The sequence below is a fragment of the Arvicola amphibius genome, chromosome 4 (genome assembly GCF_903992535.2).
Source record: "Arvicola amphibius chromosome 4, mArvAmp1.2, whole genome shotgun sequence".
Taxonomy (NCBI): Eukaryota; Metazoa; Chordata; class Mammalia; order Rodentia; family Cricetidae; genus Arvicola; species Arvicola amphibius.
This window is the reverse complement of record NC_052050.1, coordinates 93,009,639-93,032,842: the sequence shown is the minus strand read 5'-3', so window position 1 is coordinate 93,032,842 and position 23,204 is coordinate 93,009,639. Positions and strand designations below refer to the sequence as shown.

The 23,204-nt window shown below is 47.2% G+C and overlaps 1 protein-coding gene across 6 annotated transcripts; it reads left to right on the top strand.

The window, feature by feature from the left end:
- The first annotated feature begins 1,882 nt into the window (after positions 1–1,882).
- Cdip1 (cell death inducing p53 target 1) lies at positions 1,883–22,800 on the top strand. 6 transcript variants are annotated; one of them, XM_038325031.2, is made up of 7 exons: positions 2,308–2,400; positions 4,018–4,079; positions 19,442–19,515; positions 20,047–20,154; positions 20,400–20,555; positions 21,113–21,386; positions 21,486–22,800. In XM_038325031.2, the coding sequence occupies exons 4-7, from the start codon at positions 20,070–20,072 to the stop codon at positions 21,595–21,597; spliced, it is 627 nt and encodes a 208-aa protein (XP_038180959.1). In that variant the 5' UTR covers positions 2,308–2,400; positions 4,018–4,079; positions 19,442–19,515; positions 20,047–20,069; the 3' UTR covers positions 21,598–22,800. The 6 variants fall into 6 exon arrangements, with proteins under 6 accessions (XP_038180957.1, XP_038180956.1, XP_038180959.1 ...); XM_038325032.2 differs by lacking the exon at positions 2,308–2,400 and adding an exon at positions 2,440–2,939; XM_038325029.2 differs by lacking the exons at positions 2,308–2,400; positions 4,018–4,079 and adding an exon at positions 1,883–2,095.
- Positions 22,801–23,204: the final 404 nt, after the last annotated feature.

The window sequence follows — 23,204 nt, the reverse complement described above, 5'->3', positions numbered from 1 at the left end:
TAGTAAGTGCTGAACTATTGCTTCCAGGAGAAATATAGGGTTAGGATTCTGTGAGCCTCTGGTTACAATATCTTTTTTTTTCCTTTGTCAACTAATCAGTATAAAACTTGGTTTTTGAGTGTTTGTTTATTTGCTTTTGCTTTTCAAGACAGGGTTTTTCTGTGTAGCCCTGGCTCTCCTGAACCAGGTCTGTGGACCAGGCTGGCCTTGAACTCACAGAGCTCCACCAATCTCTGCCTCCTGAATACTGGGATTAAAGATGTGGACCATCACCACAAAGCAGAATGTTCATGTTTAAAAATACCTTATTTAACATATATTATTGGTTCTGTTTAATTAAACTTAAAGTTAAGCCTATACAAACTCATCTAATACATTTTCACAAGGTAGCCTCAGGCAGGCACAGATTCAAACTCATACAACAAAGGAGGGCAGACACAGAAAGCATGAAGTAGAGAGTTATAACCTGAACTTGCTCTTGATTGAACGACTCCAAAGGGGAGTAGTTTTGCTTTTTCCTTAATGTGACGCTGATGCATTATTGGTGATTCAGAGTTAATCACTAATGTGTATAATCTCCACAAAAGACAGCAAATCCTTTTTTTACCTTGAAACACTAGACAGCAATTCAGCCCTACCCTTAGGGCCATTTTAAATAGCAAAACCACTAACTAACACCTATACACCTAATAAAAGATATTTGTAACAGGTTGCTCATACTTAACATGGGCTAAGAATGTACAGGATCCATACATCCATGAATAAATGAGAAAGCACAATTATTGGTTTTGTAATAGAAATATATGTTACTGAGCAGGTGAAATTTGACTATAAAAACTGTCAATATGAAGATCAACTGTAAACGTTTAAAACTTGTCAACACATGGGCTGGAGAGATGGCTCAGAGGTTAAGAGCACTGCCTGCTGTTCCAAAGGTCCTGAGTTCAATTCCCAACAACCACATGGTGGCTCACAACCACCTGTAATGGGGTCTGGTGCCCTCTTCTGGCCTGAAGGCATACACACAGATAGAATATTGTATACATAATAAATAAATAAAATATTTTAAAAAATAAAAGGTCATGCTTTGAAAAAAAAAACTTGTCAACACGTTATGGCTCCCTGCCTGCATTCCCAGCTCTTGGCAGGCTAGGAAGGAGGACGGTCAGAGTCTATCCTGGACTAAACAGTGCGCGCAAGGCTATCCGGGAGTTCAGAGGGAGACCCTGTCTCAAACACACAAAAGAAGGGTTGGTGGGATGGCTCAAGGGTGTTAGTCTGCCAAGACTGACGACCTGAGTTTGATAGCCAAAATCCACATGATGGAGGAAGACCCGGCTCCTGAAAGTTGTTCTTGACCTCAGTAAGTGCCCAACACACATAAAAATACAAAAGGAAAAGAGGAGAGAGCTGGTCAAGGGTTTTAGTTTTTACCTGTAATAAACCCAAACTCCTTCAATGGTCTTGTGACTTGGATCCAGCCTACTTTCCAGAGTCCTCACCTTGCTGGCCAATGTCTTTCAGTTCTTGCTCATCTAAAGCCAGTTCCTTTCTGTCTTCACAACTCCCCCCACCATCTCCATTCCTAACTTCCCTGCCCACAGGCAACACTCTATAATTCTGCTGAGATGCTCTACAGTTTGCCTTCGCAGAGCTGGGCATTTTGTGGTTTATGTGTATGGATGTCGTCTGTCAGAATGGAAGCTATGAGGGCAGGGACAGCTGGGGTGGTTCCCAGCTTCAAGTACAGCTCCTGGGCGGCCGAGGGCAAGGGTTGTGCCACTCCCTCTACCCGTGCAGGGCACGGCTGGCCCGGGGAGGGAGGGTGCGCAAGCGCCACCCGCACCGCCCGCACCGCCGCACCCACCCTCTCCAGCCTTTCCCCAGCATATGGGCTGGGGTCCTCCCACGTGCTTATCTCACGCCTGCAACGCGCCTCCATTGACGTCACCCAAGCTCGTCACGTGTGACGCTCGGCTCCGCCCTTCCCCGCGAGGCCAGCAGCTTGGGCCTTCCTCCAAAGCCTTTCCGTTTCCTCTTAACGGGAACGGAGGCAGCCGTTCCTGCAGCTGCGCCGTGAGGGGCCCCAACGACGGTGAGTCGCCTCTGAGACTCCGGGGTGGCTTCCGATGGGACCCCTTCCCTCACGCCGAGGCGGGGGCTGGGCTCTGAAACCCTCGGCCCGTGTGACCCAGCCCTCCGCCGCGCGGGGGGTGCCGGGAGCCGTAGGCCCCCGCCTCAGGGAATGCTTTGGGTGCATAGAAGGACTACAAGTCCCAGGGTCCTCTGGGTGCGGGGGAGGTGTGCGCTCCGAGCCCGCTGATAGAGGGGCTCCTGGGAGCACCGGGCTTGACGCCCGCAGGCCTCTGTTCCTCCGGCCGCGGGTTCCTGGATTCCGAGGTAAACGGGGCTGGGGTAGTGTGGTGCAGTCCATTTCCTCAGAGACGCAGAATCAGGGCGGACAGTTGATTTCGGTGTGGCTGCCGCCGCTGGGCTGTGAAGGACTGCTTTTCTGGGCCGCGAGGGACTGGGCCTGCAGACACGGGATTATCGGCCGGAGGAGGGCCAATCCACTCGGGTGTTCCCTTATCACACCGTTCTACATTTCTGTAAGGAAGGCAGTGTGTGCTGTTTCTCCTCGGAATATGGAGGGTAGAGGAAGGGGAGTCCTTCGGGGAGGGTCCCCGCGCCAAGCCACCCCAGAGACCCGCGGGTGACCTTGGCGGTCCCGGAGGAGCCTGTCTGGCTCTCCCTTCCCTGCCGGTTTCCAGGTCTGGACGCAGCTCTCCGGCAGAACGTTAGGAAGGCGATAGGCTGGCGAATCCAGTACGTTGGAGGAGTGGGTCCCCTGGGGCCTCAACAGGTGTGAAAGAAGATGGCGTGAACAGCGTAGGATTCTCTGCATCAGAAAGACCTGGATCTGAATGAGTAGCTAAGGGGTGAGGCCCAGAAATCTGCATTTAGCCAGCTCTCCAGAAATTCTCATGCACATTTAGGACTGAGAACCTGCGTCTCAGGAGTGAGGACCAAGGGTCTTGGGGGGGGGGGGGGGGGGGAGGCGTTCAGTAGCTCTTACGTCAGTTTTGTGGTGTACTCCAAACAGTGCATTGTTTGAGCAATAGGACTGCTCTCTCCTTTTCTTCTTCCCGTTGGGGCTGACCTGAGGTGGGTGGGAAGAGATGGCATGTCTGCTCTTCTTGCCCTCTGCTCATAAGAAGAAAGATATTTTCAGTCATTCGCTGTCTCGAAGACCTCCTCTACCCCGACGTTTAGTTAGGAAAATTTCAAAGCATACAGAAAATGTTGATTTTTACAGCGCTAACCGTGGACTACCACTTAGAACGTGCAGTTCATATTGTCCTTTATTGTGTATCCATGCAGCAGTTTCGTATTTTAATCCATGCCAAAGTACATTGCAGATAACAGTATGTTTCCATTCCTAGTAGTTAAGCTTGCACATTATTAACTAGTTTTAGAAATCTTTTTCAACCTCAGCTATTTAGAAGTCAATCTGCCTCCCAGCCCTGAAGATCCAAAGAGTTTTGGAGGGTTTCTCACAGTGGTTTTAGAATCAAGAAAGGTTTTTACATAAACTTTTAGAAGACTTAAACACATTTGATCATGGTGCTAGAATCAGAAGAAATAGGGAGTGTGGAAAGAATGCTTGAGGGAACAAAACTGTTTTGAGAGAAAATGGAATGTGTCCCAGAGGCCTGGTTGTCCCAGCAGATTATGCTGGCAATAATTAAAGTGAGTTGTCTGCTTGTTCAGCCCTTGGCCTTGTTTTCTTGGCTTGTTTTGTATGTTACAAGCTTGCCCAGTTTGAACCTGCTGGTGTGGTGGGTGTTTTTGAAGCTCTAGAACAGATTCGAGGTACACAGCCATGATACTGATGGCTTATGGTCACAGCTTTGAGACCCATAGGTCTTTGCTCCACAGCTATGAACACCAGACTGTTACACACCCTGTTCTTTTGTTAGGGAGAAGAAACAAGCTCTGTAAATTCTCTCCTTTCAGGAACATCACTCAAAAGGGAGAACTGTAAGGAGCACACAGTTTGGGAGATGTGGCAGTAAAAGGTTTGTCATTTATGTTAAGGTGTCTGTCCTATAAGTGAAAGATGTTCTAGTAAGAAGTCAGAATGAAGGAATTCTACAGAGGAGTTGGTCTGTACTGGGCTGAGGAGGAGAGTCTGGCTGGCAGTGTTGATGGGAGGTTTTTGTCTTGTGAGAGAACTTAGAAGTAGATTGTACCAAACAGAAATGGACCCATTTTTTGGAGTCCACAGAAGGCTCCATCTCCATACAGGATTCCCCTAAACACCATGTCTTGTAGGGTAAGCTTTGTGGTAGTGTCCCACTACTACCAGAGAGGAGAACAAGCCAGGCCTCAGCCCTTTCTTAGCGTTTCCTACCCTTCTAGAACCACCCACCCACACAGTTCTGAGCCTGCGACCCCCTGGGCCTACCTGGTGCCTCAAAACTCTGGCGATGATGATAGAGTCCTAGACTTGAAGATGGCAGACCACACTGAAGAGCCCTCTTGGTGACTCTGAAGTTTTGTAACAAGCCATTTCCCTCCCAAGAACCTTATGTGCTACATTTAGGCAGAGAAAAGCCAGGTGAGATGAAAACCGGTATCTCATAAGTGCTGAAAAGATTGGAATTCCTTCGTAAATAGACAAAAGAAAGACCATGGAGCTGCACAGCATAAAGAAGCCTTAACATAGAGTCTGATGGTACCCCTGAATTCTCAACTACCGTGAAGGCTGAGGTGGAAGAATTGATTGCTTGATCCCAGGAGATGAACGGGGGGTGTTGGTTTACAAAAACAGTTATTCTTCCCTTGAAAGCAGTTGTCGTGCATTATCTTCCTAGGAAATATTCCTCATCGCCATGCTTCTAAGTGAGGGCTGAAAATCCCTGATTGGCCATCGGGTGAGCCAGCTTGTCAGTTCTTAACTACAAGGTGTCAGAGGAGTTCAGCTAAAACTCTGAATGTGCCTTATAAGCCACATAGTCAGTAAATGTTAAATTAGTCTGAACTCAGATCCAGTTGCATGCTGTGTCTGGGATTTTCCTTCTAGAAGAAACAAAAGTGGAAATAGGTATAAGGTGTGAGGGTGTTTGAGAAGAGTTCTGACTTCTCACTCCTTGATGAGTAGTTCTTGTGTGCCTCGGTGACAGTAAGTACAACCGCGTTGCAGTGGGGAATTGAAGGAGATTTCCGTACAGTGTCTTGTGTATCGATTGTTGTTCCTCCACTGATTCTCTGTCTCGGAGAGCAGTGCTCAACCTGTGGGTCAAGACCCTTTCACAGGGGTGCCTAAGACCATTGGAAAACACATTTTTACATTATGATTTATAACAGTAGCAAAATTACAGTTATAAAGTAGCAACAAAAATAATTTTATGGTTGGGGGTCACCGTAATATGAGGAACTATATTGGAGGGTCAAATCATTGGGAAAGGTAAGAACCGCTGGTCTAGGAGGTGGTCTAGGCACAGCTTGTCCAGCAGAGTCTCCACTTAATGACAGAGCAGGCCTTCCACCCTAACATAGCGGGTTAAAGGAAAGAGGACCACAGGAGTGCGAGCTGTGCTGGCTCCACTGTGATCCCTCCTCCTTGGAACGGATTGTGTTTCAAGAAGTGACCTTTTTTTTTTTTTCCTGTTTTTATTGGGGGGGAGTTTGTGTGTTTTCCTTTTTCAAAACAGGTTCTCTTGTATAGCCCTAGCTGTCCTGGAACTTGCTCTGTAGACCAGGCTGGCGTTGAACTCCACACCTGCCTCTGCCTCCTGAGTGCTGGAATTAAAGATGTGCACCACCATGCCCTGGCCTTTGCTGTTTTTAATTCTGGCCATAAATAAAGGCCCTTTCAGGAAGCAGACTGTGGTGTCCACCTCCACTGTGGCTGTGTTGTGGCTGGAGCAGAGGGTAGTGGGCATTTGGGTTAGGAGTAGCATAGGATGGCCACTGCGGTGGATCCCAAATCTCATGCACTCATTTGTTCAGCAGGTATATACAGTGGGTGGGGCTGGGGTAGGTTTGGGACATAGGGCTGAACCTAGACCTTTTCTCTCTCATCTTGGTCATCAGACGAGATACAGCGTATTGGTTTTATGTTTGTTTTACCACAGAGTTAGAAGTACTGGTCAAGGTTAGAGGAAATGTTTTAAATTGTCAGGGCTGGAGAAATGGCTTTGCAGTTAAGAGCACTTGTTGCTCTTTCAGAGAACCTGGATTCAGTTCGCAGCACCTATGGTAATTCCAGTTCCATGGGATCTTATACTCTTTTTTTTGTTTGTTTGTTTTTCAAGACAGGGTTTTTCTGCAGCTTTGGAGCCTGTCTTGGAACTAGCTCTTGTAGGCCAGGCTGGCCTCGAACTCATAGAGATCCGCCTGCCTCTGCCTCCCGAGTGCTGGGATTAAAGGCGTGTGCCACCTACCGCCTGGTTCCTACATTCTCTTACCTCTTCAGGCACTCCTTGAATGCAGTGCATAGACATCCATTCAGGCAAAATCCCATATACATAAAATAAAAATATTAAAAAGTTGGTAGCTGACAAGATGCTCATCAGGTAAAGGCATTTGACTTTAGAATTTAATCCCCAGGACACACATAACAAAGAAAACCAACTCTTAGGTTGGCCTCTGACTTCCACAGGCATACTGTGGCACATAAGCCCACATATAAGTAAACTGTAATTTTGAAAAAAAAATGTTTGGAACCACTTTCAGCCATCTAGTTTGGTGACTGGGTGCGGCATACAGAAATAGGGCCTTCTGGATGGGGAGCTCCTGCCTAGGAGTGTGGGCCAAGTTCTAGCACTCGTGTTGTATGAGCTGGGGAAAGACTGTCTGCTGGGAGTGACTGATGCACTGGGCCTGGAGCTCTCTGTGCATCCTGCGGGGCCCCAACCCACAGCCTCTTCAGGTGGGTACCTGAGGACTGGGACAAGGGTACAGTGAATTGTCTGCATTGAGGAGTCAGAAGTCACTTAGAAAAGGAAACTAGACTAATGTAGATTCACTAAAACTGGCCTGTGTTAGACCTGAAGAAGACGACCTCGCATGATCACTTCGCAGCTCAGATGTCCCAGACATTCTGTATCTGTAAGGCTTGGGCCTTAGTCTTTGGCCCCTGGTTGTGGTCAAGCTAGGCTTCCAGATATGCATGGCTTACCGGTTTGGCATAGAGATGAGCCACACTGTGGCCAGTTTCTCTGTGGCTTCAAACTGGCCAAAAAGGAACTGTACCTGGCACTGCCAGAGGTTCCTCTAACAGCCACCTGTTTGAAAATAGTGCACCACAGAGTGCAGAGGGAGACTGGGACAACCAAAGGACTCCCTACCCCATTTCCCAGATTGTCCAGTGTAAAAAAGATCTTAGCCCAGCTGCTCTCCTGACTGCTTCTCTGCCCTCATTGCGGGAGCTCCCTAAGATTCCTTCTCTCCAGTCTGCTCAGGGGGTCTTTGCCTCTCACCTTTGGCCTGGCTCTTCTTCCCACACTGAATGTAGTTGGCATTGCCTGTGCTGAAATGTTTCACGTTCAGTGACGTCTTTCCTATGTAAATTAGGCTCTGTAGCTCTTCTCTAATTGTTCCTCCGTCACTGTACCGCTGTGTTTATATTTCTGTTGGTAGCTCCCTTTCCCAGTCTGTTAAAATAAGTGTTTCCCACCTTGATTGCTAGGAAATTGTCTGACGCATAGCAGACACTCAGTATTTATTGGTTAAATAAAATCAAATACTACCTGAATTTCAGTTGTGTTGTCTTCCTATGAGCTCTGAAGACACAGGGCAGTGGTGTGCTCACTCTTCCCTTCCCTCAAATAGCAGATGGAGAGTTGAATTCTCAGGTGCCAATCATTGATTAGTTCTAAAGTCAGCTGGTAAAGCAAAGACCTCATGTGGTCAAACTGCCCTTTAAAGTCCTTGAATGAATAGCCTGTGAGCTTTGAGAATGGTGGAGAGACTGCAGCCCAAGGAGACACTGCGTTTTGTTTCCCATTTTCTCTCCAGCCTTTTGTAGGAAGAGCCAGGGGCTAGGCAGTGAGACTTGAGACTTCACTTTTTTGTTCTGGGTGCCAAGAAATCCGTGTAAACTTAAGTGCAGAGAGGATGGAAGCATAAGGCACCACCCACTTAAATGTTTGGTGTTGTGTTATTTTTTTATTTTTATTTTATGTGCATTGGTGTTTTGCCAGCATGTGTATCTTTGTGAGGGTGTTGGATCTTGGAGTTATAGACAGTTGTGAGTTGCCATGTGGGTGCTGGGAATTGAACTCAGGTCCTCTAGAAGAACAGATACTGCTCTTAACCATCTCTTCAGCCCCTGTTGTTTGTTTTTGAGGCAGGGTCTTATACAGTTCAGGCTGTCCTCAAACATTCTATGTAGCTGAGACTGGCCTTGAACTGCCGATCCACCTGCCTACACCTTCCAGATACTTAGATTATACACTTCTACCACCATTCTGGGCAACCGGTGTTCTTGGAACGTTTTCGAGTATATGACAAGGGGGCTGAGAATGCTGCAGCAGCTGTGTTGGCTCGGGGCAGCCGAGTCCTGTCTCTGCTCTAGCATATTTGTGCAGCCAGAATCATCCGTCACTCCTCAGCCTACTTCCCAGTATATTGGCTTTTTCTTTCTTACTGTAGTCTCCAGTAGTTCTGCCTTTGGGTGCCTAGTAAGTGCTTGACACCCAAATGAGTGTTAGATGGAACTTCAGATTTAGTTATCTCTGATGCTTTTCTAGCCAGAAAGGTGAGATACCTGAATCAGAAGGAAATCTGACAATGACAGCTCCAAACATGATACATGTTCTCATTTTCCCAAAGGGAGAATCTGGAGTTCTCCCAAGCCACCTGATGTGAAGTATCCCAGGGCCTCATGTCAACTTCCAGTAATAGGCATTTGTTTCAACCTCTATATACTATGTCATATGATGAATGTAAAGTACTAGTTGCCTTCCACTCCTATAGCACTTAGATTCCCATTCTTCCTAGTTGTCTGTGCTGAGATCTGTGTATGGATCCAAAGGGCAGACTAGTGCTATTTTGTGACCCTGGACTAGGCATATTAATTCCTTCCAGCCTCACAGTGTGGCCCTGGCTGACCTGGAAAAATGGCCTGGAACTCACAGAGTTTAATCCCTAGTGCTGCTTTTTTTGTTTTGTTTTTTTTGTTTTGTTTTGTTTTTGAGACAGGATTTCTCTGTAGCTCTGCCTCCCAAGTGCTGTGATTAAAGGTGTGCGCCACCACCTCCTGGCTCAAAAATAAAAATTTTAAAAACAAACTTCACTTGTTGGCTATGACTGTCATGACTGACTACATGGTTTAACTGCATATCCGTGTCTTATGTGTTTTCCTAGGTCAGAATAGCAATTTTAATCTCACTGAGACATCTGGGTAAAACAACCCAGAGACTGTCCATTTGTGTCAGTTCAGTGCAGGCAGATACCAGGATTTTTTTCCCTAGAGTTCCGTTTTGGTGGCTTGATGATGGGTCTTTTAGGCTTGTGGTGTTTCTAAAATTAGCTTTCAGTCACCAAGGCCTGCCTGCCTTGGAGCAGGTGCCGACAACTTGTTTATCTCTGGTCGTGCCTGAAGCCGTAGCTCTTTTTCCATCCTTGCTCTTCATCTCTCTGTGTGTGCTTCTGCGTGTTCTGTATCAACAGCAGAGTAGGCAGCAGCGAGCTCCCGGGCACTGCAGCAGCTCAGAGAACAGTGCAAGGGCACAGGACCATGCGGGGCCTGGGCTCTGCTCTCAGCTCAAAGCTAGCCATTGCCTGCCTCAGGCAGGCCTGTAACTTCGCCATTCTCTGGCGTATCATGTGTCCCTTAGGGAGTTGTTTGCCTGCCCTCCTCTATCAAGTGACTTGCTGACTCTCTATGTAAGACCTAGCCAACTTGACAGTTTGCCCAAAGCCCTGGATGGGAGTCACTTTATCCAACCTAGGAAGACCCAGTAAAAGATACTTGTGATATCTGAGAAGGAGCGTTCTCAGAAGCCCGTTTCCCCTGCACGCTGTGGAGAACTCTGTCATAGTCTGAGGCACCTTTCTGGATTAATTATAACAGATTTAACAGTTTTTGAGTTTTTGATTTTTTATTATTATTATTCGTTCTTTTGTTTTTGAGATAAGGTTTTTTTTTCCTTGTTTAACTTCAGCACAGTGGCTGTACCTCAATCTAATGTTATTACAGCCATCAATTGTGACTCTGCAGCTACTGTCCTGCTTCTTTGGTAGCTGCCTGGCTGTTCAAGCCTCAGACTGGCGGGAATTCTGTTCTTGCAGGCACTGGCCCTGTTGCTGCTGCTAAAGGTAGCTTTAACTATCATTCTAAGTATAAATAAAGCTTGAGATTCAAAGGCTGTCATGAAAACCTGAAAGCTCAAGAGAGGCTGAGTAGCAAATAGCTAGCCCTCTATTTTTGCTGGTGTCTCTGAAAGACCTGTGCTTCCACACTGCCAAACCCCAAAAGGCTGCGCCGCTCCAGATCCCTCCCTGCTACTTCTGTGTCTGTTTCTCCCAAATGCCCTCTGATGCTCTGTTATTACCTTCTGTCAACTAATTGCTAACTCAGCCTCCTGACCCAAGCTTAATTTTATCTAATGAACACAAATGCAAACTTGGGGTTCACAGGAATTCACTGTGTATAGATCAGACTGGCTTAAAACTTACAGAAATCTGCCTGCCTCTGCCTCCTGAGTGCTGGGATTAAAAGCGTGCACCACCACCACCAAGCAATTGCACTGTTCTTAACTGCTTGTACTCAGTTCTTTTTTTTCTTTCTTTTTTTTTTCGAGACAGGGTTTCTCTGAAGCTTTGGAGCCTGTCCTAGAACTAGCTCTTGTAGACCAGGCTGGCATTGAACTCAGAAATTCGCCTGCCTCTGTCTGAGTGCTGGGATTAAAGGCGTGCGCCACCACTGCCCTGCTTTTGTACTCAGTTCTTAGCTCATACAATTTTTCCATATTGGTTAAAAGTAGATAGGTGTCATTTTCAGATGCGAATGCAATTACTCTGTGGTTGGGTCAGGTGGAGTTAGCCATCCTTTTGGCTGAACATCAAGACTACATACAGATACCTTAAAATGGAATGAATCAAAAAGAATGTATAGGAAGAACAACTTTCCTCCAGGAAAGTAGAATTAGCTTGCTCTGTTGGGGAGGTTTGCTAAGAACAATGATGAGAAACAGAATGTTAGTGCACAGTTTTTATTATGACTTCTAAGTTGGGAGTCACTGTCCTTGCTTTATATTGCTCTGCTTCTCTTTTTTACTTGTATTTATTTATTATTTTTACTTCCTCATGTTGGGCTTGTGTCCTCACCTCATAGATACAAGCCAAAGATGGTCAGGGCCCGCAGTGAAGGCATCGCCCCTCCTAGCTTCCTCCACTGTGGAAGATGGATGACCACAGGTAGAATTTCATAGTCTACCCAGAGCTAATTGAGTAACCAAGGACAGCAGTCTCTCAGGTTGGTCATGGGAACATGCTGGCAGCCTTCCTAGCACAGTCTTAGAAAGGTTCAGCCTTTACCAGGTTCTGAAACTGGATTTCCTGAAGGATCCCTGCTTCCCCTCCATCTCTTTGTTTGAGACAGTTTTTTGTTTGTCTTTTTTTGTTTGTTTGTTTGTTTGTTTTTCGAGACAGGGTCTTTTGTTTTCATGGTTTCTCTGTATAACAATCCTGGCTGGCCTGGAACTCACTCTGTAGACCAGGCTGGCTTTGGACTCAGAGATCCGCCTGCCTCTGCCTCTGAAGTGCTGGGTTTGAAGGTGTCTGGCTTTCTCTTTGTCTCTTGCCTAGCCATAGTGTCTCTGATGAGCTGCAGGAGTCCTAGCTTGGTTCCACACTAGTAAATGCCTAACTCAGCTGCAGATTTCTGCAGAGCTTGGTGGGGAGAAAATGGTCAGGATCTGAGTGAGACACTGGTGAACTGTCCTTTCAGCAGACACTCAGGGGATGCACCCGTGCTCCCTTTTGAGCTCTGTCCCTGCTGGGTATCTGTGTCAGTATGGTATATGCTCCCTCAGGACTCGCCATACAGTAGCAGCAGCCTCTCCAATCAGGTGGCTGTGCTGAAGTGGGTGATGGCCTCATTACAGGGCTACTAGTTGTCTGTATTGTTTTTCTTTCCCTTTTTTGTATGTAGTGTTGGAGATTGAACCCAGGACCTTGCTCATGTTAGACAGGTGTTCTACATTGAACTACATCCCCTCCCTTGATTTTTTGAGACAGGGTTTCTCTTTGTAGCCCTGGAACTCACTTTGTAGACCAGCCTGACCTCGAACTCAGAGATATCTCTGCTTCTCAAATGCTGGGATTAAAGGCGAGTGCCACCATACCCTGCCCCGGTTTTTGTTTTGTTGTTATTCTGGCACCCTTGTTCTTTTTTTTTTTTTTTTTTTGTTCTTCCCCAGAGAGGATCTCTATGTAGAGGCCCATGATTGATAGCCTCTGTTGCTAAAATTCCTTTCCATGGGGAGATATAAATAAATAATGTCTACCGCACCTCTTATGGTCCCGACAACAAACCAAGGTGAGATTCTACCACAGTTTATTCTGGATACCCACTGAATTTATTAGGCTTATTTACAGAGCTATACATAGTGACCTTAGAGCAGCCATACTGAGAAGTTTGATCCAGCATAGAGGGCGACTCTTCCATGGCTATGTTCAGTCAGGAGTCGAGATGGGGTCTGTTTTTAAACCATGAAAGCATTTGTCCCAACTTGCTAGCCTAACAGACTATATTGTGTGATGTGGAGAAAACCATTCAGTTGGAAACTTAATGGAAATGTTTAGATGGTTTATTGCCTGGAAAGAAGTTATATGCTTTTAGACCCAAGAAGCATTTATTTATTTGTAATGCTAGGGTTTTTCCCCCCATAATTGGAAATTTTTTTTCTAATAATTGGAAATTGGCTTACCAATAATTGACTAAAGCAGGTTTATTTTTATTAGTGGAAGAGTTAGAGGTGGTTGGGGTCTGCATGGCTTTCCTTAGTACTGGCTTCCATTGTTCCATTGCTACTGTACTACTGTAGCTATGTCCTGTGGCCCGGCCCGCAGGAAGGAGAAAAGGGTCCTGGATTAGACGAACTGATTTCCCTCAGTGCCTTCTCATGGCCCGGGCACTAAGGCCAGCCATGGTCAGAGCTTAGTCAGATGGTTATGGGAACTGTAATTAGGGCTGGAGTGTCTTAGTTAATCCACTGATTTCATAACAGAAGGAAAACACAGGAAGGATGGCTTTGGGTGCAGCTAGCTGTTTGAGCCACCTACTTCATGAGGCTGTCATTCTTTACAATCTGTCACTATTCAATGTGACATAATCATAGTCTTGATTTCACTGGGGATGGAGGATGTTTCTTTGCATAGTGGTTCAATTAAAAGTGTCTTCTGATATAAATACTACCTGTTACTTCCATGAAGTTATTCTGGCCCAGCATTCAGAGTTTTGTTCTACCTCACAAGAACATGTTTTAAAACAAGTCAGACATTAAGGAATTTGTCTAGGGCATCAACCATTATGATGCCAGAGTGCCAGAAAGACCTGTGCTCTTCGTGTGTCATTGATGGTCAAGAAAGGAAGGTGGCTCTGCTTCCATTGCTATTTGGGTTGGCTTTATATGTTCCCTTTTTGTTTGTTGTTGTTGAGACAGGATCTCACTATGTCACTCTTGCTGTCCTGAATTTTTTTCTTTTTAGTACAAGAATTTGAACCCAGGGCCTCATGGTTACGAAGTGTTCTACCATTGAGCTATGTATATCCCACCCTGCTAGTGCCTTCCAAGTGCAAGGTTGGGTGATGCTGAGGATCTCACAAGCCTGAGCCTGAGGAGGTCTGGGACTGTCTTCTCATTTGCTCTGCCTGGATCTTAGGGTCACAGCCTAGAAGCAGTCACCAACTGGGTCCTCCCACTCCAACAACATAGTCACCCGGTCACTGTCTCCTCCTCCTCCTCTTTGCCTGCTGGACTTTGCTTTGCTGAACTCTGTCTCACCCAAGCCTTCCTCCTGGGCTTTAACCCCAGAACACTGAATCTTCTGGGTTTTTTTGGGAGGGGGGTGGTGTTTTGTTTTTAATGGGACCATTGAGTAGTTGTTGGAATGAGTGTTTGTGCAACTGTGATACTAGCCCAGGTTGCTGGTTGTTCCACGAGGAAGCACCAGCCATCTGGATCTCACCCCACATAGCCACCACACAGGCTTAGGCTAAAACCTATCCTTGGGATATGGGAAAACAGGTTTAGGACAGCTAAGCTGTCCTAACCTAGTTGACCCATCACACTGCATGGCCTTCTAGCCAGCAGATACCTCCCATTCAGGAAATGGGAGACCATGTGAGGCAGAATACCCTGCCACTGGCCAGATGCCCAAGACCTGGTCCAAAAGACAGAGGGGCCTGTCTGAGGCCAGCTGGTGTCTTAGTCCAGAGTTGTCACAAGAGACGACCTCTCCAGCAGTGGTAGTCAGCTGACCCTGAGAATACAGCTCGAGCAGCTGCACCCTGCTTCCATGCCACTGCATCTGAGGTAGAATGCTTTCCCAGGGGTGTTGCTGACTTGGGGCGCTCCAGGCAAGTCCCTACTTTTCTTAAGATACAGTCCAGCAGGAGAGCAATCTAGAGGATGTCTCAGAGGCTGTGACCTCGGCTGTTTGGGGTCAGATGCCACAGGGCTGAGGTGCTCAGACTGGGTCTTGCCAGAATGTCTCAGAATGAGGTTTGTTGCAGGTTATCAGGGAGCAAATGACTCCAGGATAGAGGCATTAGTCCCTGTTGAGTAATAAAGTAACAGTTTCTTTTTATTCAGTGTTCTTGTGGGCTAACCCTGTCCTCTAGCAGAGGACATTTTGTGCCCCCTTCTGGTAACCTTCCATTCTGAGAAGAAGGCAAATGAGTAAACCAAGGCTCTGATGTGGCAGCCAGAAATGGAGAGCTGGATTTAGTAAGGTTGATGCAGAGCCCACGTCCCAACTGCTTGCTTAATTTAAAAAGATTGCACAGCAGCAGGTGCCTCCCTGGAGTGCAGTCCACGTTGAACAACAAGCTGTTTTCCCTGGAGATGCCTAAGACTCCAGGTCTCTTTGACAGTGGACAACTGACCCTGCCTTTAGGCTTTAATATTTATTACATCCAGTCTAGTGGGGTCTCTCCACTACAGTGGTGTCTTCTGCAGCCTAGGGGAGGGTTTCCCAAGGCCCCCGGCTGGAGGTCAGACTACCATATTAGTAGAGCAAAGACTTTTATTTTTAAAAATATGGGGTTTTGTTTGTGGAAACAGAATTTTTCTGTACAGCCCCAGCTGTCCTGAAACTCCGTCTGTAGACCAGGCTGACCTTGAACTCACAAAGATTCAGTTGCCTCTTCCTCCTAAGTGTTGAGATTAAAGGCATGTGTCACCACTGGCTAAAGATGGGTTTTTATTAGCCAAAAGTTAATGGTTAGCCAGTGAGATGGCTCTGTGGGTAAAAATGCTTAACATGCAAACCTGACAGCTTGAATTCTACCCCCAGAACCCACATAAAGGTGGATTAAGACAACTAACTCCAGAGAGTTGTCCTCGGATCTCCACACCCATGCCATTAATAGCAACAAGAACTTACTACAGGCCGGGTGGTGATTCAAGCATTCAACAGATGATACTGTCTTGAAAATGAACAAAGTAATTCCCTACTACAGGAAACAACTTTCGTTTCTATATGTTGCTAGTAACTTTTTTGTACTTATTTTGTATATGAGGGTGTTTGTGTGCACCACAGCATTTGTATGGAGGTGAGTAGCTTTATGGCTTTCCAGGATCAAACTCAGGATCCCAGAATGTATAGCACACACCTTTACCTATTGAGCCATCTTCATGGCCCACTAGTTTGGATTTTTTTTTTTAAGATGTACATATGTGTATGAGTGTTGAACCTCTGTGTGTGTGTGAGAGAGAGAGACAGAGACATACATGTGCCTGGTGCCTGTGGAGGTCAGGGAGCATTAAGAGAGCATTGGATTCCCTAGAACTGGGTGCTTGTGATCTGCCACTGTAAGAGCAACAAGTGCTTTTAACTGCTGAGCCATCTCTTCAGTCCCTGGTTTAGGTTTTTTGAGGCATTTCTCAATCTGTAACTCAGTTTGACTTCAAGCTTACAGCAATCTTCCTGTCTCAGCCTCCCAAATGCTGAGTGCCATCATTTCCAGCTAAATTTGTAATGATTTGTTGCCACTGTTAAAATTTGATCTATTGGTGAGTATTGATTGGAATTTTGAAAACTTAAAATTCTGTGAGCTTGATAGTTTCATGACATTGAATCTTTTTGGTGTTGGGGATTGAATCTAGGACCTTACATGAGCAAGGAAATTGCTCTCCCACTGAGCTACATCCTTAGCCTCTTTTTCGAGACAGGGTTTTTCTGTAGCTTTGGAGCCTGTCCCGGAACTAGTTTTTGTAGACCAGGCTGGCTTCAAACTCATAGAAATCTGTCTGCCTCTGCCTCCTGAGCGCTGGGATTAAAGGCATGTGGCACCACCACCTGGCTCAACTATATTTTTAATTCTTCATTTTTTTAAGTATTTAAGAGATATTTCTAATATAGTAGATAAGTCTATTTGAAGTTCCCAATAATTGGGTATAAAGAAGTCCACAGGGGGTAAGAGTCCACAGAACAAGACATTTGGAGAGCATTGGTGTGCAACCTAGAAGTCGTGTCAGAAAGTCCCTCTAAGCCTGTCCTCTCTGTCACCTGTGCCTCATCCCCTCAGGACTTGTCTTCAGTCCTGTGAGACTTGTGCACATTCCCCTTTCCTCTCCCCTGGCCTTTGCTGCATTGGGACTTGGTAGTATGCCTGCTGCCTGGTACTCTGGGGAACAGAAAAGACCATGGGAGCACGCTAGCTACTGTCGGTTGCTGTGTGGACAGTTTCACCAGAGAATTAAGTTTACTTAACTAAGACCCTACAGCTGCAGCTATGGCCAGGACATATGCGTCCTGCTGCCAGTCCCTCCAAGGGGCCCTGTAGCAGAGGCAGGCTGCCAGGCTTTGCCTTGGCCTTAGGTCAGGTGCACTGTATAATGGATAGTTGAGAGCCAAGTAGAACACCAAGGGGCAGTTATCAGGGCCCTGAGGCCTTGTGCTTGGAACGCCTCTCCAGGAATCTAGTGACCCAGAGAAGAGCAACTGTACTTAGCGTACAGGAGGAATCCAGTCCCCATCTCTCCCTTTCCATCCTGTGTCTTAATGCACTTCCTGTTGTGATAAAACAGCATTACCAAAAGCAACTTGGAGAGGAAGGGGTTTCAGCTTCCAGCTCCCAGGTTACATACAGTCTGTCACACCAAGGGAAACCAGGATAGGAGTTCAAGGAGAAACCTAAAGAAAACACTACTTGCTGGCTTGCTGCCATACTCACAGCCTCTTTCCTTAGATGGCCTAGGCACACCTACTTAAGGTTAGTACTGCCCACAATGAACTGGGCACTCAATTAGCAATCAAAAAAATGCCCCACAGACATACCCATACCCGTAGGTCAGTCTTACAGAGGCAATTTTTAAATTGAGGTTCTTGCTTCCCATGTGTGCCAGGTTGACAAAATTAGCATACCAGGCAATACTGTCTTCTAGGGTCCTGTTTTGGAATCATATTCTTTCAAAGTACAGCCATGTGCTACACAACAATGTTCGGATGAAGGTTGGATTGCATAGCCAAGCATCTCCTAAGATTAAGTGCTGTCATAGCTCTTTCAGTTTCTATAATCTGTAACGTTTGTACTACGTGAAATTGCCTAACAATTTATTTGTAAGAGTAATTTCTCAGGGTCGGGCGATGGTGGCACACGCCTTTATTCTCAGCACTCAGTAGGCAGAGGCAGCCTGGTCTACAGAGCAAGTTCCGGGACAGGCTCCAAAGCTACCAAGAAACCCTGTCTCGAAAAACAAAAATATAATAATAATAATTTCCCACTATTAATTATGTTTGGTGCTTTTGATGTCTTAACAGCTGTACAACTCTAACTGTGATGTAACCGCAGAACACTTTCAACCCCTCAACAGGTCCCCTCCCCCATGGGATGTACCAGAGATTAGGTTCTGTGTGGGCCTGGGGCAGGCGTTTTCTCATACAGGAAGGTAGAGAGACTTTTTGACATGCCAAGGTTGACTTGAGGCCAGGTTAATCTGATTCCAGATCTCCTTCCTGTCCATTCTGTTTGCCTGCTACAAGTGAACCCTTTCTCTTCTGAATGTGAGAGGAAATGGAGTTGTGGTGCTCTGCTGACCCCATGCTACAAGACTGTAGATGTTTGTCCTTAGAGCTGAGTCCCATTCCATATGGCCTGGGATGGGGGTCGGAAGTAAAGCAGTTTGCTTTATTTCATGGCTCTGTAGTTAGTGTCTCTTCAGTTTTGGTAGGCATCTCAGAATGTCAGTTCCATCCTTGCTTCTGTAAGAAGCCCCATCTGGAAGTTCTTCAGAGAAGCAAGATCTTAGTCTGGTGGGTGAGTGTGGCCAAGTAAAGGAGAGTTTGCAGCTCCCTGATTAGCTTCAGGGTGAGGGGAACCCATCAGGTTTCCAATCCATGATTGCTACTTTGAACAAGCAGCCCCCAGAGCAACTGAATGAAATGTACATCACATTTCAGACTCAGACATAATCTCTAGGTTTGGGACCGTGAGATATGAGGGTGGCTTTTCAGAAGAGTGGCTCTATATAACCTGTAAGTGGATGGAAGCTTCAGCCATTGGTCTGTGGAAAGGGGGATGCAGGCAAAGGTTGCCTGAGTAACTTCCTGCAGAAGGGAATTGGGGGGGGGAGGGGCTGGTTTAGGCTGTAATGGTCATGAGTGGAGTTTCTCAAACTTACATATTAAAATTGAACTCAAAGCTTGAATCTCATTTCTCTGCCCGTCACTGATTTGTTAAATTTAGGAAGCAAGGTGTCCTGGTGCATGCCTATAATCGTAGCATTTGGGAGGCTAAGGCAGGGGATGGAGAGTTAGAGGCCAGACTGGACTATTTCAAAGGGGAAAATGTTGAAGTTGGAGAGTAGGGACAAAGTGAATCACAAACCCCAGGATCTCTCACCCTTGGCAAACTTGGCACCTATCTATGTGCCTGGATTTACTGTAAGGGCATCTGCTTCTCCACCAGTGCCTTGCAGCAAGCATTCAGGACATTTGATGGACTCAGTGTTTTTCTTTGGCTGACTCTTTTCATACCTCCCAAGCAAAACAGTGCCGGACAGCAACCCACAGCTGACTCCTTTTGCATTCCTTCAAGCATGGGCATTGGGTCTGTAGGGATTGAGAATGGTAGGCACCCAGAGGATGTAGCAGTTTTGCCACTTGGGGAAAGAAAAAGGGTGGGAGTGGAGTGGTTATGCTGTGATAACTCACCTGGAAGCCTGTGGCTAAAGGTGTTATTTCTCTTTCTCTGAACTAGTCTCCTGGATCCACGTTTCAGCCGGTAGCTGAATTACTCTCACCTGCTTTCATTCTCTGCACCAGGAACCTCAGGTAAGAAATCCAGATTTCTTTCCAAGCCTTGCTACAGCAGCCTGCGGTAGAAGTCTGCCCCTCTGTGGCTCAGTCAAGAGTTGGAAGAATGGATGCCAAGCTTCCCTGGGTAGAGGTAGGGGTTAGGTTCCCAGAGAGGATTGCTGGGCCTTGTCCTCAGAGGTCTATCCTTACCCCACCCCCAGCTTCCAAAGAGTTGTGGGTGACCATGGAGCAGTGTATAGGATGGTAGCTCTGGTAGGTTGTCCCTGGCAGAGATGGAGTATCCCAAGTATCAGAGGGAGCCCAGTCGTCACTGATGCTCCGAAGGTACTAGACCTAGCCACCAGCCCTGATCCTCCACACACTTAGATTTCCTTTTGAGGAAAGGAAAAGATAGAGCTCAGATACCTGAGCTTGAACCAGAGAATCCCTGAAAGGAGCCAGAGAAAAACACTTAGGTGCTTGGGCTTGGTGGACATCTGAAGATGGTCACAACCTTGTGTGTTGGCCCTGCATAGAAACAAGGAGCTCAATTTGTTTTCCCTTCAGGTCCAGGAGTATCAGCAGCAAAGATGTCTAATGAGCCACCCCCTCCTTATCCTGGAGGCCCTACAGCCCCACTACTAGAGGAAAAAAGTGGAGCCCCACCTACCCCAGGTAAGGATATCAAATTGCTCTGGGTAAGGGTTCCTAGATGGGATTGCTGGGTCAGTACCCCATATCATTTGGCTCTTGAAGGTCTCTCCTGACCTCAGCCTTCTGGGGTCTCTGTTGTAACTCCCTCTCCATTCCAAGTGTGATTGAGGATTTTCATAGTGAACTAAATAACCCCGCTTCGAGGTCACCCTGTGCCCAGTCTGTGTGTAGAGACCAGCTTAGCCACCTTCTTTCTGCCTGTCCAGGCCGCACCTCCCCAGCGGTGATGCAGCCACCACCAGGCATGCCACTGCCCTCTGCTGACATTGCTCCTCCACCTTATGAGCCACCTGGTCATCCAATGCCTCAGCCTGGCTTTGTGCCCCCTCACATGAATGCAGATGGCACCTACATGCCTGCAGGTGAGTTGGGAAGAGTCCTAAAGGAAACCGGCAGCTTCCACCCTGAATTGACTGTGGCAGGGCATCAGTCATGCCATATGAAATGGAAATGGTGGCATAGTAGGAGCTTATCACTCACTGAGGGAAGGTTACTGTGGTTCATGCTGAGGACTGTGGTGTGGTGGGGCTTTTCCCTGTCAGGGACATAAGCCCTGTTGGAAGCCTGGGCCTTTCTCACCAGTAGCTCTCAGGCCCAAAGTTTGTGGTTCCTATAGTTTCTGGGGTTGGGTAATCTTTGATATATCAGACATTGATATGCAAAAGCTTTGTATACAGGTGAGGTATGCTTCCCTCTTGTTGCTGACACCCTTGCAGGCATGGAAAAGCAGTCTTGGCATGCCAGAGCAAGAAAGTAGATCTGGGATATGTTCCCAGCTGTCTGCCACATCTGTTTTGGTCTTAATATGTAGAGATCAAAAGACCTGGGCCATTATAAGAGGCTGTGTGGGCTGTGCCCTAAGTGCTGGGATCCTAGGGTTTGTGTTCACTCAGCCAGTGATCTCTCTGTGTTGTTTCAGGTTTCTACCCTCCTCCAGGCCCTCACCCACCTATGGGCTATTATCCACCAGGACCCTACCCACCAGGGCCCTATCCTGGCCCTGGGGGCCACACGGCCACAGTCTTGGTCCCATCAGGGGCAGCCACCACGGTGACAGTACTACAGGGAGAGATCTTTGAAGGTGCACCTGTGCAGACAGTGTGCCCCCACTGCCAGCAGGCAATCACCACCAAGATTTCCTACGAGATTGGCCTGATGAACTTTGTGCTGGGTTTCTTCTGCTGCTTCATGGGGTAGGTGTGGGGTGCTGACAAGTGGTGGTGCTGCTGGGGCTCTGTAAGCTGCCTGACCATTTCTTCAGGCCTCAGCCTATCTATCTGTCTTCAATTCAGGTGTGACCTGGGCTGCTGCTTGATCCCCTGTCTCATCAATGACTTCAAGGATGTGACGCACACGTGTCCCAGCTGCAAAGCCTACATCTACACATACAAGCGCTTATGCTAACGGAGCTAGACTTGGACTCCCCCACCTATTACTCTGGCCCCGTGTGCTTTGCTCCCCATGCTCAGTGGTCACCATCCCTCAGCCCCCACTTAGGGTTGGAAGTTTTGCCACTGTTCCCTGGAAATCCTGTCCTCACCTTGCCCTTCCCTGAGCATCCGACTCTTCTAGCAAAAACTCCGTTGGATTTAAGGCCAAGGGCCAGTGGGTGGCATGGGGGTGGCACAGATCTTGTGTGTTGCTTGGGCATTTGCTGTCCAGAAGATAAGCTGGAGGGTCTCTTCCTGGGGTCCTCATTCCTCCTTTCTGTATAAGGTCCATGCTTGGTCCTTACTCTTCCTGGGACCAAAAGCACCCAAAGCATCAACAGGTCCCAGACTAGGGCCTACAGTGAGGGTTGTGCCTGGAACCATAGTTGTTTCTGACCTGGAATGAGGTCAGGGCATCATCTAGAGTTAAGTGGACCCAAGCAATACAGGGTGTTAAGGCCTGGGCTTATATGGAGTATGTTGTCTGGGGTGCCAAAGGTGGAATAAGAAAGAAATAATGACTGCCAACTCTGGGCCTCAGAACTCTCAGGTATGGAAACACAGGACTTCTACCCACTGTCTAGGAGGTACCTAAGAGCTGCCTGGCATAAAGCGAAGAGGACACTGGGCTAGTTAAAGCCCTGGTAGCCAAGAACAACTTGCCCCTGTTCTTACTTAGCTTCCTTTGAGTCAGTCAGTGTGCAGAGATCTTCTTTCTGGCCACACCTCTGTGAACCCCCTATATTTTCTGGGGCCAGAAAGAATGAATGCCCATGAGCCTGTCTTGTCTACTTTTGTGTTTGTGCTGTGTGTGAATACAACTTCTGCCTGGTGGCTTGCTGACAGATGGCAGATCAGAAGAGCCTCCTTATAGGTTCATTGGTCTCTGGAGTAAGTGCCAGTCTTTTTTGCCATAGAAGGGACAACTGTGGCACTGGGCTGGGGACCAGGAAGAAGTCACAAGTGGTGGGGGTGTCCTAGGACATGAGTCTTGCCCAGGGTGTAAACCCAAACTTGTCTCTTTCCTGAATGGTCTGTGAAGATGCTCACGTGGGCGCTGTGTCCTGCTGCTGTCCCTCTCCTGGTCTCACACTACCGCTGCATGGCCTCCTATCACTGTGAACTGTGGCCTGGTTCCAGTTTGTAGTTTCATTAAACTGGCCCTTTCCCTCTCCTGCCCTGGGCCTCTGCTGTCTTGCCTGGCTTCCTTCTTTTCTGAGGGTCAGGGTGGGACTACAGTAGTCTTACTGGCAGGCAAGAGATTGAGCCTGGAAAAAACAGGTTTAAAAACCCAATTACGCCAAACCAGAATTATATATAGACTTGCCCTGGGGGAACCCAGCTGTTCTGAGCCAAGGAGGTTTTGGTTTCCACTACTAGATAATTAGGTGTCCAGGCTGCAGAGCCTGAGAACTGGAGCCTTGTCCTAGCTTAGTGACCTCCTAACTGAAGGTGTTGCTCTTTGGTCCTTAAACTAGACAGCACTATTGGACTGAGACCTTGTATTCTGAAGATAAACACTCAAGTCTGGTACTCAGGCACTCACTCGACCAGGTTGGCCTGGGTAAACCAACCATCTGA